This window comes from Dermacentor albipictus, chromosome 9 (assembly GCF_038994185.2).
Source record: "Dermacentor albipictus isolate Rhodes 1998 colony chromosome 9, USDA_Dalb.pri_finalv2, whole genome shotgun sequence".
Classification (NCBI taxonomy): Eukaryota; Metazoa; Arthropoda; class Arachnida; order Ixodida; family Ixodidae; genus Dermacentor; species Dermacentor albipictus.
In genome coordinates, this window is record NC_091829.1 from 47,655,906 (window position 1) to 47,673,072 (window position 17,167).

Below are 17,167 nucleotides of genomic sequence, written 5' to 3' on the forward strand. Positions count from 1 at the left end.
AACCATTCCCGAAGCGAAAGCCCTGACGGCCGCGCGTGAGTCAGTGTAGATATACGGCCTTTTTGAATCCTGCATCGCCAGCGCCACCGCCACCTGTTCTGCCACGTCGGCCGTCACAGCGCCTACCGAGGCCGCAGATAGGAGCTCGCCCTTTTCGCTGACCGCCGTGACCGTGAATTTACCGGAGCGCCCATATTGAGCTGCGTCCACGAAGGCTTCCATGCCGACCGTTTTCTTCAATATCGCCCTGGCACGAGCTGCTCGCCTGCCCGCATTATGTTGCGGGTGAACGTTTCTAGGGAACGGACTGACGACGTAGGTCGCTCTGGAGTTCTCGTCCAGCTGAACCACCTCGCTGTGATTGAAACGTGGCTGCAAGCCCGCAGCCTCCAAAAGGCGCCTACCGGCGCTGGAGCCCGAAAGCCTCGTGATCTGCGCCGCTCGTTGCGCCTCTATGAGTTCGAGGGTCGTATTATGAACGCCGAGCTGCATTAGCCTGTCCGTGCTCGCCGTGATCGGAATACCCAGTTCCTTCTTGACGCTTTTCCGCATCAACGTGTCAAGCTTGTCCCTTTCAGTCTTTGTCCACTGCAGGGCCGAGACCACATAGTTGATGTGGCTCATAAGAAAAGCGTGATGCACCCTAAGTAGGTTGTCCTCGCCTAGGCCCCCCTTCTTATTGGAGACTCTCATGATTAATCTGAGAATATTCTCGGTTTTGGCGGTCAGGTGCGCAATGGTTTTGGCATTACAGCCCCTGGCATCGAGCAACAATCCTAGAACTCTAATCGAATTCACCCTGGGTATCTTCTGGCCGTCCCGCGTGTATACATCTATGGGGATTTGCTCGAGCGGCACGAGCCCCCGAACCCCCTGCCTTGCCGGTCTGTATAACATAAGCTCTGACTTGGTCGGGGAGAGTTGGAGACCCGTGCCCTCCAGGAAGGACTGGGTCACGTCCAAGGCCTCCTGGAGTGCCTGTTCCACGGCCGCCTCCGAGCCTCCCGGACACCAGATCGTAATGTCATCGGCGTACAGCGCGTGTCCCACGTTTGGGACGGCGGCCAGCCACTTCGAGAGTCCGTGCATTGCAATGTTAAATAGGAGGGGGGAGATCACCGCCCCTTGTGGCGTGCCTCTGTTTCCTAGCGGGAATGGTTCTGATTTGTTCTGCCCCACCTTGACGACCGCCGTCCTGCCTCTCAGGAAGGACTCCACAAACGCGAAAAATCTACCTCCCAAGTTCAATGCCGAAATCTCATTTAAGATGAAGTCGTGCGACACGGTGTCGAAGGCTTTGGACAAGTCTAGTGTAAGAATGCCCCTGACGTCTCTAGTCCTGTTGTCAATAACCTGTCTTTTTAGCAGTAGCATGACGTCCTGCGTGGAAAGAGATGGTCTAAACCCTACCATATTGTACGAGAACAACCCCTCTCGCTCTATGTGTTTTGAAATCCTGTTATGTATAACATGTTCGGCAACCTTACCTAAACATGACGTTAGCGAAATGGGCCGGAGGTTGTCCAGGCTTGGGGGCTTTCCAGGCTTAGGAATCAGTACCACCGTCGCCTGCTTCCACGAGTCCGGAACACTACCTTCCTCCCATACCTGGTTGATTTCCTTTGTAATGGTGCTAATGGACCGGTCGTCCAGGTTCCTCAAAACCCGGTTGGTTAAGCCATCCGGCCCAGGGGCCGACCTACCATTGAGATTGTAGAGCACTTCCCTGATATCTGCCTCAGAAAACGGATCATCGAGCTTTGGGGCGTCCTCCCCCACGTATTGAGGGCATTCCCGTAGTTCATCCTTTCCTACCGGAAGATACTTTCTTGCCAGGTCTCGGAGAAGGGACGTATCGGAATGACCTTCCTGTTTTTGCTTATGCACAAGTCTATCTACGGAGAGTCTCTGATTACCCTTGGTCTGTTTATCATCGAGCAGGTGCTTAAGAAGGTTCCATTTTCCCCCCGTGCGCATTCGCCCGTCTGCTGCAGAGCAGGCTTCGTTCCATTGTTGCCTGTTGAGCTCCAGACAGTGTGCCTCTATGCTGCGATTAAGCTCCGCGATCTTCTTTCTCAGCCTGCGATTTAGCCTTTGCGTTTTCCACCTCTCCAGCACAGACCTCTTGGCCTCCAGGAGATGCGCCAGGCGCGCGTCCATCCTGGGGGTCTTAAGGTCCGTGGATATTTCCTTGGTGGCCCTTTCAACGTCTATCTTGACCTGCGCGAGTAGATCCTCCAGTGCACCGTACTCCGACTCATCTTCGTCCCGTATCTTTCGGAAGAGATCCCAATCAACGTACTTAAATATCCTAAGCGGGGCCGCTCTGATCCTGATTGATAACGCCACAATGTGATGGTCGCTCCCTAAATTTTCTTACAAGTTAGTCCAGGCTGCGTCAATGTTTCTAACAAAAGCCAGATCTGGCATCGTGTCCCTCGAGACCGAGGTGCCTATCTTCGTGGGAAAGCGGGGGTCCGCCACTAGGGTCAACGCGCAGTCTTCTGCCGTGCTCACTAAGTTCACTCCCTTCGCCGTTTGTCTATTATAACCCCAGGCCATGTGCGGGGCATTGAAGTCCCCTGCCACTATCAGAGGGCTGTCACCCGCTATGGCGACTGCCCTGCCTAGGAGTCCGCGAAAACTCTGCCTCTGATCTGTCGGAGGGCTGTACACATTGAGGACGAATATGCTCTGTTTGATCCTGCCACTAGGGATTATCTCAACCAGCTGCGCCTCCAATCTAGTGCTAGCATCAGCTCTGCCTATTGTGATATCGTGCTCCTGGAAGGAAATTGCCTTCTTAACCATAGTGATCACCCCTCTCCTACCGTCCCCTCTCGTCGAGACAACGCGGTAACCCGAGAAGGTCGCTTCCTCACAAAGGGTCTCCTGTAGGAGCAGGACATGCGGTTTGTCCGCTTGTGCTTTCACGAACTGTTGTAGCGAGGCCTTGCGCCTCTTGAAGCTGGCACAGTTCCATTGCCACACAAATAATTTGCCTGTGTTGTCCGCCATTGTGTCTCTATATAGTTAGCATCCCCTTGAGCGCGGTGCACTTGCCCGACGCCTCGGAATCCTGATGTGCTTTCTTAACTTTACCGGCCACCTTCAGTCTGCTTACGTCAACAAGCTTAGCCTCCATTATCCCCATTCTGCGGTTGAGGGTAGCAATGGCCTCAGACTGTTTCTTAATGGTCTCGGATTGCTGCTCGATAGCTCCGGACTGTGTCTTAATCGCCTCCGCTAATCGATCGAGGAGTTCTGCAAGCGATCCTTTCGCGATGGTCGCGGCGGGCATGGAAGCCGATACGGACGCCTCCTCCATCAGCTCCACCGCAGCCTCGGTCGACTCGGGAGGGGGCGCCTTACGCTTTGCCTGACCCAGCACTGGCTTTTGCGCTGGTGCGGGCGACGTGCTGCCATGACCGTGCTGTGCTTTACGAATCGATTCGAGATCTGCCCTCAACTTACGCATTTCCGCCTTGAGCTGCGCGTTTTCCTGCTTTAAAGCCACAAGACGCGGATCCTCCATCTGCTCTGGCAGTGTACCGTGCGTTACCTTCTTTCCAGTCGTCGTCTCCGTGACCTTGTCCACCCAGGTAGGCCCCTCCTGGATGCGAACACTGGAGCGCGAGCGTCCCCTAGAACGGGAGCGCGCTCTGCTGACGGGACGCCCGCTGGATCGGGAGCGCGCTCTGCTGTCGGCGTGCTCCCTGGATCGGGAGCGCCCTCTCGTTGCCGAAAGGCCGCGGGAAGGGACCGCGCCTGCCACGCTGGCATCACGTGATCCTGCAGCCACTTGTGCCTCCCGGGCGCGCCGCCGGCGCTGCCGCCTCCGACGCACGATGTACGGCACCTGGAAGCGCTGGCTGCACCTGCGGTCGGCCGTCGGGTGCGCGCCTCCACAGATGGCGCACTTTGGGTCGCACTGATGATCTTCTGGTGGGGAAACCAAGGCACAACCGCGGCATTTCCTTTTGTCTTCGCCGTTAGGGCAGACGTCTGCTCTATGGCCGAGCTCTCCACACGTGTAGCAAACGTCTACTTGCCTGCGATACAGGGCGCAAGGCAACATGACCGTCCCGCAGACCACGTGATTCGGCACCCGTTGTCCTTCAAAAAGCACAACGATCGTGGGGGTCTTCTTGATTCTTCGTACTTCTAATGCTTCGGGGTTACGGTGGTTGACAATGAGCGCCTTTAGATCGGCGTCGCTGATCTCGGGGTCCACCCCCCGCACCACTCCCTTGCAGGTGTCATCCGATGCCGCCACGTATGCTGCCACGTCGAAGGGCCCCTCCTTCGTGTGGATCCTCTTGATCTTGGCGTAGGCGCGCGCATTCGCTTCATGCGGCGTGGAAATAACGAGGATGTTTTGGATGCCATTGGGGCACACCGTGTCATCCTGCACTTGCGTCGGCGCCAGGGCCGCCGCCATGGCCAGCGCCCGGGCGAGGTGTATCAAATCCGACTTCTTTAAGTCCAGCCCCCCTCGAGGTCGGACGATGATCTTGAATTGCTCCCTCGGTAATCTGGGGAGCCTCGAGGCGTCCACGATACGCTTCAACGCGCTCCGTGGTGCGGCAGTGCGGCTGCCGCGTTTCTCGCCTTTTTTCTTCTTTTCGGGCCCCGGCATCCGCGGCTCGCCCGGCCCGGTCTTCTTCTTCTTTTTGCCCAGCGCTGTTACCCAGCCTGAGCACTCCGCATCCTCCGGACTAATATCCATGCCTTCAACAATCACCACTCTTGGATTGGAGGCCATAGCACCGCGTCTCGCCGCCGCTCGCCGAGCGTCTCGAGCGAGCGTCTCGCCGAGCGGCCACCGCTCTGCCGTTAGGCTGAGCGCGTTAGGTTTAGCGGCGCGCCAGCGTGGTCCACCAGAAACAGCTCGGCGAAAAGTCACAAAAGCACCCACCGGTGAAAGTTCGGTGTCCTCCGGTTCCTTGCGACCAACCGCGTCGAATACTGCAATTGTGTAACGTGGCAGCCAAAAGAACCTGCCAAAAACATTTAACAAAGCGGGAGCCGATATTCAGCCGTCCGCACTGGTCGGCTCTTCTTCTTCTCGCCCCGCCAACATTTTTCTCCCGCGTTAAGTTATTTTTTTTTAATTTACGGAGGCATGAGCCATTGCTTAAGGGGGCATGAGCTATTCATTGTCTTACGTGACGGACAAACTTCTCGTTGGGTAGGCATAGAAATGCTGACGCATTTAAAAACGGAAGTTATATAAGAATGTGTGTGCGTACCTATCGCCACGATGACCACCGATCAGGACAACAAATATGTTCGTACCTTTGTTCAAAATTCGGTGTCCACTCTGTGTCGTGTGCTAAAAAGATTTCCCTGGTCATCCACCTTCACAGAGCGGAATGGCTTATGATTTTATTGCTGCATTGCAATTAAGCATAACCATTAACTTCCCCCTTACTTTCTGTGGCTTCAGTGTCTGTATAACTTAAGTCGTATGATTGTGAATACATGTATATATATATACACACGACGACATGTCCCGCTTAACTTTAGCCAAGCTGTTAAACTAAAAAAGTATTGAAAAAACACGGCGCCAGACACAATTTTGGGACCTACGTTGCTCGGTCGCTGAAGGTCTGGCAACCGAATACCGCAGGTCTTATAATTGCATCTGGCAATGTGTTTTTTATCTGTTTTTTCGTTTAACAGTTCGGCTAAAGTTACCTGCGACAGTGGGGTCAACAGTCGACAGTCGACAGTCAACAGTCGACAGTGGGACAGTGCGACAGAAGTGGGGTTGCGTACGAAAAAAAGCAACTTGCCCGGCCTTCATCAAAGTATTCACACACACACACGTTTCTACATATATATATATATATATATATATATATATATATATATATATATATATATATATATATATATATATATATATATATATATATATATCTTGCTTAAAACTGCAAGAGACCGCGACCGCTAGGTGACATACGGAGTCGCAGCGAATCAAGACTATGCTGCAGTATTGTATTCGATCATAGTCACGCTTTGCAACCAAAAGAGCAAATGAATGGTACAGTTAAAAAAAAAGGAATACAAGCGCTTCTAAGAGGATTACTCTAGCGTATGTCGGAAAATGGAAAAAAGAAGATATTCAGGACAGAACGCTTAACTTCCAACAGCTTTTACTCTGAGAAACATCTATATTTACACTCATCAGTGACGACACATGACACGCATGCGTGCGTCATCTTCGATGATCACTTAAAACGTGCCACAGTAGAGGTGCTCACGCCGTCTTATCACAATCACCCCCCCCCCTTTTTCTGTTGTTTTGAGTGACGAAAAGTTGCAATTTCATCGAAGGTGACGCAAGCGTGCTTGTCACCTGTCGCACGTTACTGAAGTGTTTAAATCGCTGTTCCGGTAGAACCCTAAACTGTATTCCTATAGTTTAGGGTTCTATGTCGACCATCTTTTCTTCTTTCTCTGTGCTATATATACGCGAGTTCTCACACAGAAACGGCGTACCGACAAGACCTAATTGTCATGACCACGTAAGCACGTTTGTGCACTGCCGCCTTGTGCGTTTGTATCATACAGCGTCGCATTAATTTATGCCATCGCTCTGCAACGTTACGCGACGACACCTCCGCAATATGGCAATTCTGGGCGGAGAATGCCGAACGAGAGGCGGGCGGATTCTCCACGGCGTTTTGCCGTTTTTATTTTCTCGTCACGCACGGCGAGCTCCGATAGGGCTGTGACGCCAGCCATCCCCAGCTCCTCCCACGCTAAGCCTAACGGGGAGCGCTTCGCGCGACTGGTGGCTGCGTTGCTTATCGCACGGAGATCAAGTCCGCCCGCCCCCCCGCGGCGTGTTACAACCTCGAGGTGGACGTCGATAGCGGGCGCGGGAGAGGCAGAAATCCGTAACGGCCGAGAGAAGGAAATACGAGGAAAGAGGTGCATACCCTTCCGTTATCTCGGTTATCTCTCCGATGCAGTGCTCTGCCTCCTCTGCCCGTGTACGCTTACCCGATCGCTCCCACTCCCCCCGACACGACCGGAGCGCTTCCAACGCGCGAGACCCCGCAACACAGTACAAAAACATTGAGAGGCTCCTATCCGAGTCGCATATCGACGAAAGTGCGCCGAGCAAGCAGCCGCCGCGATCTCTCGTCCAAGTGGAGCGGATCACGGCGGCGGGTGTATACGGACGACGCAAGTATTTAGCTTGCGCGCGCGCGATAGAGGCGAATCGTTCACCGCGAGCTTGGGTAGGTGCCAATGGTGGTCCGGCGAGCGAAAGATTAGCGAACCATCACGCCTTGCCGCGAGAACGGGGCACACAGTCGCACGTGCGTCGAATTCACCCTCCCGGGACGACCGCTCAGCGTGATCGCCAGTGCTCGTCCCCCGAGTCCACGGCGAAAACCATTCTGCCAACTCCTCGAAGCGGAAAATCGCGGAGAGCTAGCTGGTCGGAGGAACTGCACCTGACCCACGTAGGACGAACTCTCTCCGGCGTGATTGACGGTGAACGGGCGCGCGCCGTGCAAGTTTGGTCTTGGAGTGTTCGTTGACGAAGCCCGGGACAACGCAGACGCCACAGCCGTCCGCAGTTTAAAACCATAGCCGGAGTTGGCGAAGAACTGTCGGAACCTAACGGATCCCCAAATTGGCCCGGTGCAAGGGAACGCTTTAGTTGACCGGTAAGCGAAGTACGAATTGACGTTTTTACTTTCCAAACCAGCCGGTGATTGTGTATGTGCCATAGGTAGCACGGAGCCTCTAAATGTCTTACTTATACTCCAGTCTACCTAAGTGCAAACAGCGTCCAACTGGAGCTTCACACTTTTATTGTCGTCACAAGCTTGAGCAAACGTCAGAGGTCGGTAAACAAATTAGGTCATATGTCTGTATTTTGCTGTCTTAACAATAACTTCGCTAAAACTGGCGTTTCGTGATGCAAAGGGCATTGCAGACTCTTTTCTTCATGATGACCACTGAGAAACCAGCTCACTTTTGCATTGTACTGTAAACTCAAAGAAGTCATGTATCAGAACAGTGTCAGTTGAGAGCGAACGCCTAAAGGCCCACATGATTTCGTGCAAGTATATTCCCCTTCCCTTGCTTCCTCAAGCCAACATAGCTTCCCTTCCCATATCCCTCATGGAAAAAGGTAAGGATCGAAGGCGGCGGCGATAGGTGGAGATCATGCAGATTAGTCCCCGAGGGAGCTGGCTATGTCGACTGGAGGGAGCAAGACAGGGAGCAGAATCATTAGTGCGCAATTTATAGCTGATGCTAAAGTCTGCCAGATCCTTCCAATACGCGGAGGTTTACACGAAAGCCGTCATTAGAAACCTCGGTTTACTGATTTACCGGCTGCCGCGGTGCCGTCTAGAACTACCGAGGTCCACTGCCACTTTGGTAATAACTGTAAAAAGTTTCTAATCGACACGGCTACTCCTTTTTGCGTGTAAGGGTTATTTGCGAATCTGTTTGCACGAGCACAACCTCCGGTGACACTAGCAGTGGGACTTCGCCGAAGGTTATGTTCACCCGAGTGTGCCCATCCGCGATTTCAAGGTTCCTTGCGAGTTCGTTATAATTACTTCCTGTACATGGAATTTTATAACGAACACCTAAATGAACTCAACAGCGCATGCACAAGTTTCGATAAGCTACCTCAGTTCGCTTGCATGTGCGTAGATTATTTGAACAATATTATATAATTGCCCCTGCGGCCACCAAGGTCCAAGCAGCTATGACAAAGCGTGGATGAGCTGAGCTGGCACTGTTAAAAGTCATTGCTACGTGACGCAGTGTGTAGGTTGCCGTCAGACTGTACATAGAAAGTAGTCTACCAGAGCCAACGTAGCTCTACGCAACGCAAACTCCCGTGCTGTAGAGCCACGAAGAGTTGTGCGCGCGAACTTCACAAAAAATTATTTGCGCAAGCGCAATTTTTGTGCAAGCCAGACGACACTGGAACGACTAAGTGCAAAGCTCTGTCTAAATCTCAGCGTGTCCTCACGACTCGTGTGTTGGCCTTCGATGTTGCGAATGTAGATCAACTGCCCTATGCGATATCCACTTGAAGGAATCGTGTTGGTGGCGCCGAGCATCGACTGGCACTGTATACCCTAGCTAGACAGCATGTTGGCGTCTCAAAACACAACCAGAAATCCTTGCCTTCGCTAGCTCTATCCTCAAAGCGCAGTCCTGGCATTTGCTCAGCCATTGCATTCAACTTTAAAACAACGCTCCAGAAAGACCAGAGTTTTAATTCATCGGAAACTGCATATCCTTGCGACGGTCGCAGGTTATCGGTGCTACTCACTCGCAGGAGACGCGAGTCATGCGGTCTCGAGTTTCACCCATGCAGGGTTAGCCGAAAAAATAAACGCAATACAGGGCTGCAACAGTTTCGGTCATACTATGCGTACTCTATACTACGCCCGACTAGTTGCCTCGTAATTAATGTAACGATGAGCGGCAGCAAACAGCTGCAAGTGTGCTATCAATGCAGAAAATGTACTGTATACGAATATAGAAACAATACTATAGAAACTACCAGCCAACACATGTTTCCTGCAAGCCTTGAAAATTATTGCATTCTGTACCCCTAGCCTGTTGTGTTGCCTTCAGGGATTAAATACTTTTCTTTCTAAACGTTATTGCCCGAGAGAGAAACAAAAGGTGGAATGCTACAATTCCTTCTGTCCAGTATAGTGCACTGAGCCTCCAAAGAATCACTACACACACACACACACGCACACACACACACACACACGCACGCACGCACGCACGCACGCACGCACGCACACACACACACACACAAAGAATGGCGCGCCTTGCATGACCTTTTTGCCATTGACGTATTTTGACTTTTTTGCAACGCAATTGCCACGTGCGTGGTGCATGGACATTGTGCATGGCGGTTTAAAGACTTATAGTAAAAGAAGTACACAAAAAGTTATCAGCTCCCTCGTCGATTTGATCGACATTGGACGCTATGGTTTCAACTACGTGACCGCGCCGGGAGACCATAAAAATTTAGCGGATTTGATTGATTGATCGATCGATATTACGTGGAAAAACTGTAAGCTGACCTATACAGACATTATAGAGTGAATAAATACTAGAGTACCTTCGTTCCAAGTACGAGAATGTTCTATCATTCTTCCCCATCAGATTAAGATCTCCGAAGCAAGGAATAGTACCCGCAGCCTTGTCAGCAAGATACCGTAGCCCCTATTTGGTATGTCATACATTCTGCTCTAGACCAATGACTACACCTCCCCGTTATAAGCTTTGTCTCTTCCCTCTGTCACCATCGTCGCTCATCTTGTTCCCTCTTCCCTTTCTCCCAGGGAAGGGTAGCAGGTTAAAGGAATCTGCCTCTGGCCGACCTCCTCATCCGACTTTTAAATATATTTCTTTTGTTTCTCTCTACCAGAAGCAACTATCCCAACTTTTCACCGTACCAGTGATCAGTATATTGTCTTGAGAATTAATATTTAACAAAGCGGCGGCGACGACTACTGTTCATTATACGAAACTCGGCTTGCGAGACAACAGGTTCTGTGCCATCCGGACAAATAGAAAAATTGGAGGACGCTTAAGCTTCGCCTTCAAGAGTGAAACGCGACAGCGTTCCCGTCGACCCGCCAAGGGGTGTAAGACAATGCGCTACGGCGCAGCGATCACTCACGAGGCGCCCCGCATCGGACTTTGCACCCACCAATCACGCGGTGAGCGTCGAGCAACGCAGCGTTCGGCGCGGCAACGAAACGTGCGCCCGAGCAAGTGGAACGAACCAAAGAACTCGGTGTCTCGGAGGGGGAAACGGTCTACGCCAGCCAAACGTCGTGATCGGCACGGGCAGAGAGATATATAGATAGTGATCTAAAGAAAGGAAGGACGCTTGATTCTGCAACCCGTGAGAGCACGGCGAAACGTCGTCAGGGGAGAGAGAGTCGGGGCCGCGACGCGCCTCGCACCGGTCCCGGCACAGCCCCAATGCGCGCGTGGCGCGCCACCTGTCGGGGCAGCGCCGTACATTGGGAGGAGGGGGTCTTCTGTGTTTGCCGCAAGATGGCTCTGCGTGTGCGGAAAGCGCAGAAGAAATGTAGCGGAAACGTACTTCGCTACTCGTGTAACTGCAACTTCTGTAAGTTACATGCTCATTATTACCGATATACACCGCAGTATAACTTTATACGGCACGTTTCTAAGACAACACCGCATTCACTAGAGGCGCTTTTGTACCGCCTTGAAGCATCGAACTCGTGGCGTCCGAAAAATGTGTGTGCCTCCTGGAGTAAAAACATTTTTCTTTAAATTACATTCGGAAACACTCCCTGTTAAAACTTGGTTGAATTCGAGGGGTTGCTTTGTGCCGTGGTCAACAAACTGTCGGCTCTGTCCACGTGCCGAAACCATAGATCACTGTTTCATAGACTGTAGGGACGCTGTATTTTTTGGGGACATTCTCCAACGGACACTTAAAAAGGACATTGACATGACCCCATACTCAATTAGGTTTCTACCGTTTAAGGTTACAGGTGGTCCTCCATACGACATGTTCATTGTACTTGGTTTATATAGCCTGTGGAGAAGTAGACTCTGTGATCGCCATGCCGAAAGCCCGCGCACTACAAAATCCTTTTTTCGCGAAAGTGCTGCGTATGTAAGAAGTGTGTACGCTGTGCAGGAACCTCCGCCAGACTGGATGCACTTGTTGGATGCATGTGTGCGTTTGCCTGAGTTTTAAGTGTGTGGTTGTGTCCACTTTGTAATACACCTTCAGTTTTCTTTTCCATGTAATAAAGAAAAAAACTCGTGACTGAGTGGTAGCGTCTCCGCCTCACACTCCGCCGACCCTGGTTCGATTCCCACGCAGCCCATGTTGCAAGTTCTTTTCATTTATGAATTGCCTGCCGGGATTTTTCGCTCACGGCCAACGCCGCGGAAGCCGACGACACCGGATTTTCTGCGACACGAGCTCCTTAACGCTGTCGCGTTAATACTACACAAACGATGCTGCCACGCATGCATTTGTTTTCTTGAGGTTCGCGAAAACTGATTGCCCCCCGTTGGCTATGGGACCAACGATTACTGCAAGTTTCTGACTCATTTGGTTTTTCCGATTCAGAGTGACAGAAAACTAGGTAAAAAATTCAGAGGAAATAAAACAGTTTATAAAGCGAAGCTTCTTTCTCTATAACTCCCAGGGATTTGGCGCGTCGACAACTGTCTCCGCGTAGAAGCTGCCGCTAAATTAAAAACATTCACCGACGATCACGATACTCCTTAATTCGAAATTTAAGTGCAACTCTATACATGTTTTCACTTCGCGATATATTGGCTGGCGTGGACAATCTGCCTCGTGCGGCACATTGCAAACGGAGCCAAGTGTGGCACAACGGCCTCGTAATCTGGAGATCGCGAGAGGCAACGCGCGGGTGACGCGTGGGCGCGATCTACTCCGCCAGCAAGTGCGTACTGTGCGCGGTCGCGCGCGCCTTACCTTGAAAGCGATCTGCAGAAGGCTCATACCTTTGCGCGTACCGTCTTCTCGCCGCTCAGTCTGCATTGAAGCGACAGACGGCACGAAGGTGACTTCGCTCGCTACTGCTGCCGCGCTCGCTCACGCCAGCCTTTTGACAGCGGTTGTCCGCGGTCATCGAGTGTGATTTACTCCATGTTTGCTTCTGCGCGCTGACACTACCTTAATTCAGTTAGAAAGCGAATGTTTCCAAGTTTATACGGCCGATAATACTATCCTTGCTTTGTATAGCTGCGCACTAAGTTGCTATTGCAATCGATGCTTCGCCTTTCGGGCGGAACTGGGACTTTTTCTGTGTAATTTCAGTTTCGCGTGACGCGAGATAGAGCGAGATTTCTCAGTGGCGGTTCTGGAGATTACACAACACTTTAATGAAGCTAGAAGCATTCCCACCACACTTCTATTGCGCACCTTACATATGAACGCGCACGACTACGACGCGTGTAGTTTCGTCTGAAGTTCATGCTTCATCCAAAAAAGCTTTAGTGCGATATGCCGAAGGCGTAGATGCAAAGAGCTGCATTGGCAGCTACATCTTGTGACATTTAGTTCGATCAGAATGCGCTAGAAAGGAGTAAAGAATGTCGTCGTGAGGGGTTATGTCGCTGCCAATACCCACATGCAAGCGAATATGTGAACAAGTAGTAAAACTCAATATAGCTGAATAATTAAAGCGCCCCGCGATGTTCCCGCCGGCCCTGGCGTTTTTGTCCATGTATCCGACAATAAATGTCAAGCTGAAATTACTGACATTGACATCGAGTGCTGGTGCACAAGTTTTCTTCATTACTCCCTTCTGCTGGTTTAGCTGATTTAGCCAGCAGGCGTGCCATCTATTCCTAATAATGCGCAAATTGCCAAAAAGCATTGCATCGCAACGATGCGTACATTCCCACTATGTGATTTTTGTATATATTCGAATGAGCCCTCGAACATAGTTAGTACGACGACGATAAACACCACTCCACGAACTTTCTCAGAGACGATTGAGTACTAGTATTTCCAGTCAAATCCATGATATATTTTTTTCATCAAGTCAGTCGTCCAGACTGTCGGAGGAAAGCTTGGCCTTCCACGTTCCAGTGGTGGCATTGATGTGCCTTGAGTTGGGAAGCTCTTGTGCTTCTATGGGGCGTACGTCCTTGTTTAAAGTCGTCTTGTGGAGCTTGTGAGGTGGGGTCTGTGGATGTGCCACACAGTGGGCAATCTTGAACCATGTGCTGCAGGGCCAAGGAGGCAGCCCAGGTCAGAAGGTTCCTGGAATAAAGAATCCTCCCACCTAGCAGTACCTGGGTCCTGACTCGGATTACTGTTTCAGAAAATTAGTTTATCTTTCTGATTGAGTCCGTCAGTGCACGTGCCTACTCTTCTTGCCGGCAGATCTAACCAGGACTGATAAGACAAGATGCAGGTCATACAGGTGCGACGACCTGCATCCTTGCCTTCTCCAGGACGACCATGAATTAGATTCACGGTCAACTCATGTCATTTATCATTCTTGAAGTTGAATTATGCACATGAACTTTGGAATATAGTGCTGCCAGCGCTTTGCGTGCTTGCTTAACCACCAAACTGACCTTGACTGGACAATTTAGTAAGCTCGCAAAGTGTGTTTATGTTGCACACATGAGATGGCACAAACGTCATTTCTTGCTCCATTTACATATCATTTTGAGGAACATATGCTGACCGTACACAAACAATTACACCAAGGCAATACCTCTTCAGTATTAATCAAAGATCATCTCCCTCTTCGTTTGTCTGAGTGAGAACTATATGCTAGAAGAGTTCATTGTTGGGCCATATGGTTTGAGGGAACATGCACAAAAAATAAGAGGATAAGGACGCACATATGGTGGCTCATGTTACTGCATGTGGGTGTGACGCCCGATTTTCTGAGACTACCATTCTGGGCAGGAGCAGCAACACCTCTTCTATAGACTTGCACTGGAGGCCTTTTTTATTAAGAATTATTATCAGTGTAGAAGTGAACCTCCTATCTCATTACTTGATGCTGAAGTTGACTTTTCGCACAACTGCCTTTCATGTACATGTGCCCGATCATACTGCTCAGTCTGCGCATGCGTGACAATATACATGCACAATTATTTCCTTCCATTAAACAGTTGTGAGTGGCGCTTGTCCTTGTCCACCTTTCTTGTGTATGTGGTTCTTATTGCGCTAAGTTACTTGTTCAGTTATACAGAACTGTATGGTTCGAACCTTGGTTGGGGAAACGGAACAGGGTTAAGCGTAGATCACTATAGTGGAGGTCCTTGCTCGATGTAGTCTGTAGGTGTTTCATTGGCAGTGAGCTGTGGCCGAATCCAACAGCCGGATCTTGAACCTGTGCTAGCATTTTAACTACAGTTTTCAACTCGATGTGAGCCGCACCCTGTCCACTTCATTTACTAGCAAACAGATTGTCTCATAGGCGAGTGTCTCACTAAGTGACAACGTCGTTTGCTTTCTCCTGTGCAGGACGCACGCACCACGATGACTCGGAAGACAGTCGCTGCGACGCTACTCTCCACTGCTTTGTTTTTGGCGCTCGCCAGCACTCGCGCGGGTTGCCGTGCCATGCCAGCCCAGCAGTCGGCTGCATCGACGGTGGACACGGGCAACTCGGTGGCCGCCGCAAGCAACTGCACCAAGGACTCGCGTGCCAAGGCCATCTGCGACGAGTGCATCTACGTGACCGGCGCCAGGGAGTCGTACGAGCCGTGCTGCGCCAACCTCAACCGGCTGCAGGAGTATTGCGAGCACTTCTTGCGCTACTCGCCAGACTCCAGTGTTAACGAGACCGCCACCAGAGAGCGCCGCCGGCACTGAACACACCAGGTCACCACAATATCAAGGGACTAAATTCTGCGCAGAATGGCCGTCGCCGCAAATGCGTTCCACCCGGGTGCAGCAATTGAAGTGGTTGCCGACTTTCGATATAACTCCCAGAAAAAGTTTCTAGCTATGCACTGAGAAAATCCTCGTGTGTTCCCACAATTCCGCACGTTTTCTGCATTGTTCACGCGGAAAAAGCAGAATGTGTACGGAACGTGTATCATTTCCGTACAATACGTAAAGCATGGAAAAGAATCCCGAGAAGTAATACGGAACCTTTTCTGTAGTGTACAGTCAAATTCCTTGTGGCTGCCAGTTGTCTGCCTGGCTGCTCTTGGCTGCAGATCGCGCTTTTTTGAGCTCTCGTCTCCGTCAGAATATTTGTAGAGTAAGCTATCCATACTGCTTTAGCGACTACAGTCACTCCGAGACAAGCAGGGTGGAACGTACTGATATGGGAGTACAAGAACTGTGGAAAATGGGAGTCAAATGTGGGAAATGCAGTAACTCCCGTAGAAAAGGTGCTTATAGAACTCCTTTTGCAACTAACGTGGTAACATACAAAATCACGTGGCCTGCACTCTGTCGTTGAACGCACTGATAAAAATTACAAGGAATACAAGAAATGTGGGAAACGAAGTTAAATATAAGGAGCGCAATTACTCCCATGAAAGTGTTCCTAGAACTTCTCTCGTAATTATCGTAGAAACAAGGAAAAGCACGAGGCCTGGGCTCCGTCATTGACATCGATGAGAACGTAGTTGCACCTGACAATTTGCAAAGTTAAGCCTGTGGTACGCAATTTTCAGCACTGCACCGCCCAACTTGTCTTACGGAGATCACGCAGGATCTATACAAGAATGCGTGGGGTGCCAAAGCTCTCCAGTTGGCTAACGGTGCGGTAAAGCTTCTAGATCTGCAATGTAGACCACTGGTAATTCACAAGTGCTAGATATCCGGCACCACGGAGATAGGTGAAGCCCACGAAATTCGCAGCAATTTGTTCATGGGGACTTGCACTGGTGTCACCCTATAGTTAAGTTCACAAAGATCTTCAGTGCTAACTCCGCAGTGAAAATACTCCGTGCGAGACACATAGCATGTATATAGGAATGTAAATAGTATAGTGTTTATATGCGGGACCTGTTTCATTTTGTGTTGTTGTATTTAACTACTGTCATAATGCACCTTACGAGAAAATAACTTTTACGCATCAGTGATGTTTGCTGATGACTGTCTGCATCTGTATAAAGCCCATGAAAAGTCGCTTTCAACTTGCACATTTCAAAGACAAGCCTCATCGCCATGATTTGTTCGCTCACTGATGTACATATTGCACTAAAGTGTTCAAACTGTCCATGTTTTGCAATTTTTCAAACGTGTTGTTGTTGTTATGAATAAAGATGATGCGAACCCCGTAATGAAAGCTAAAGCCTTTGTGTCTCTTGTTCAGCTCTGTCGCCGAGACTAAAATTTTTTTCTTCAAACAATAGAGCAAAAATAAAACAATTTCGAGCTTAATAAGCTATTTTGTAACACTTTCTTAGGCCTATATAGTATAAAGCTCCAAACTTTCACAAGAAACCATGTAGTTTCCCCACTTTCTGGGTGAACAGAAAAATACTTGCATAAGAGTATTTAAGAGAGGGAAACTAAAAACCAATAAGGGGAGATTAAACTCTATATGCTGTATACATTTCGTCCCCCTAACTTTACTATAAACAAAAATGGCTCTCTCGAGGCACATCTCCCTTTATGCGACTCGAAATTGAG

The 17,167-nt window shown here is 50.3% G+C and overlaps 1 protein-coding gene across 3 annotated transcripts in view; it reads left to right on the forward strand.

The window, feature by feature from the left end:
* LOC135916183 (uncharacterized) overlaps nt 1-16,820 on the forward strand; it is a 78,070-nt gene extending 61,250 nt beyond the window's left edge. For 2 of the 3 annotated variants that reach the window (XR_010568870.2, XM_065449450.2), the window contains one exon: nt 15,038-16,820. Coding sequence is in view for 1 of the 3 variants with exons in the window: in XM_065449450.2 (XP_065305522.1) it covers nt 15,038-15,388 (351 nt within the window). In the remaining 2 variants the exon portion in view is untranslated. Of the gene's footprint in view, nt 1-7,029; nt 7,692-15,037 lie in introns of those variants that run through there. The other variant, XR_010568869.2, reaches the window with a different exon arrangement.
* The last annotated feature ends 347 nt before the right edge of the window (nt 16,821-17,167 follow it).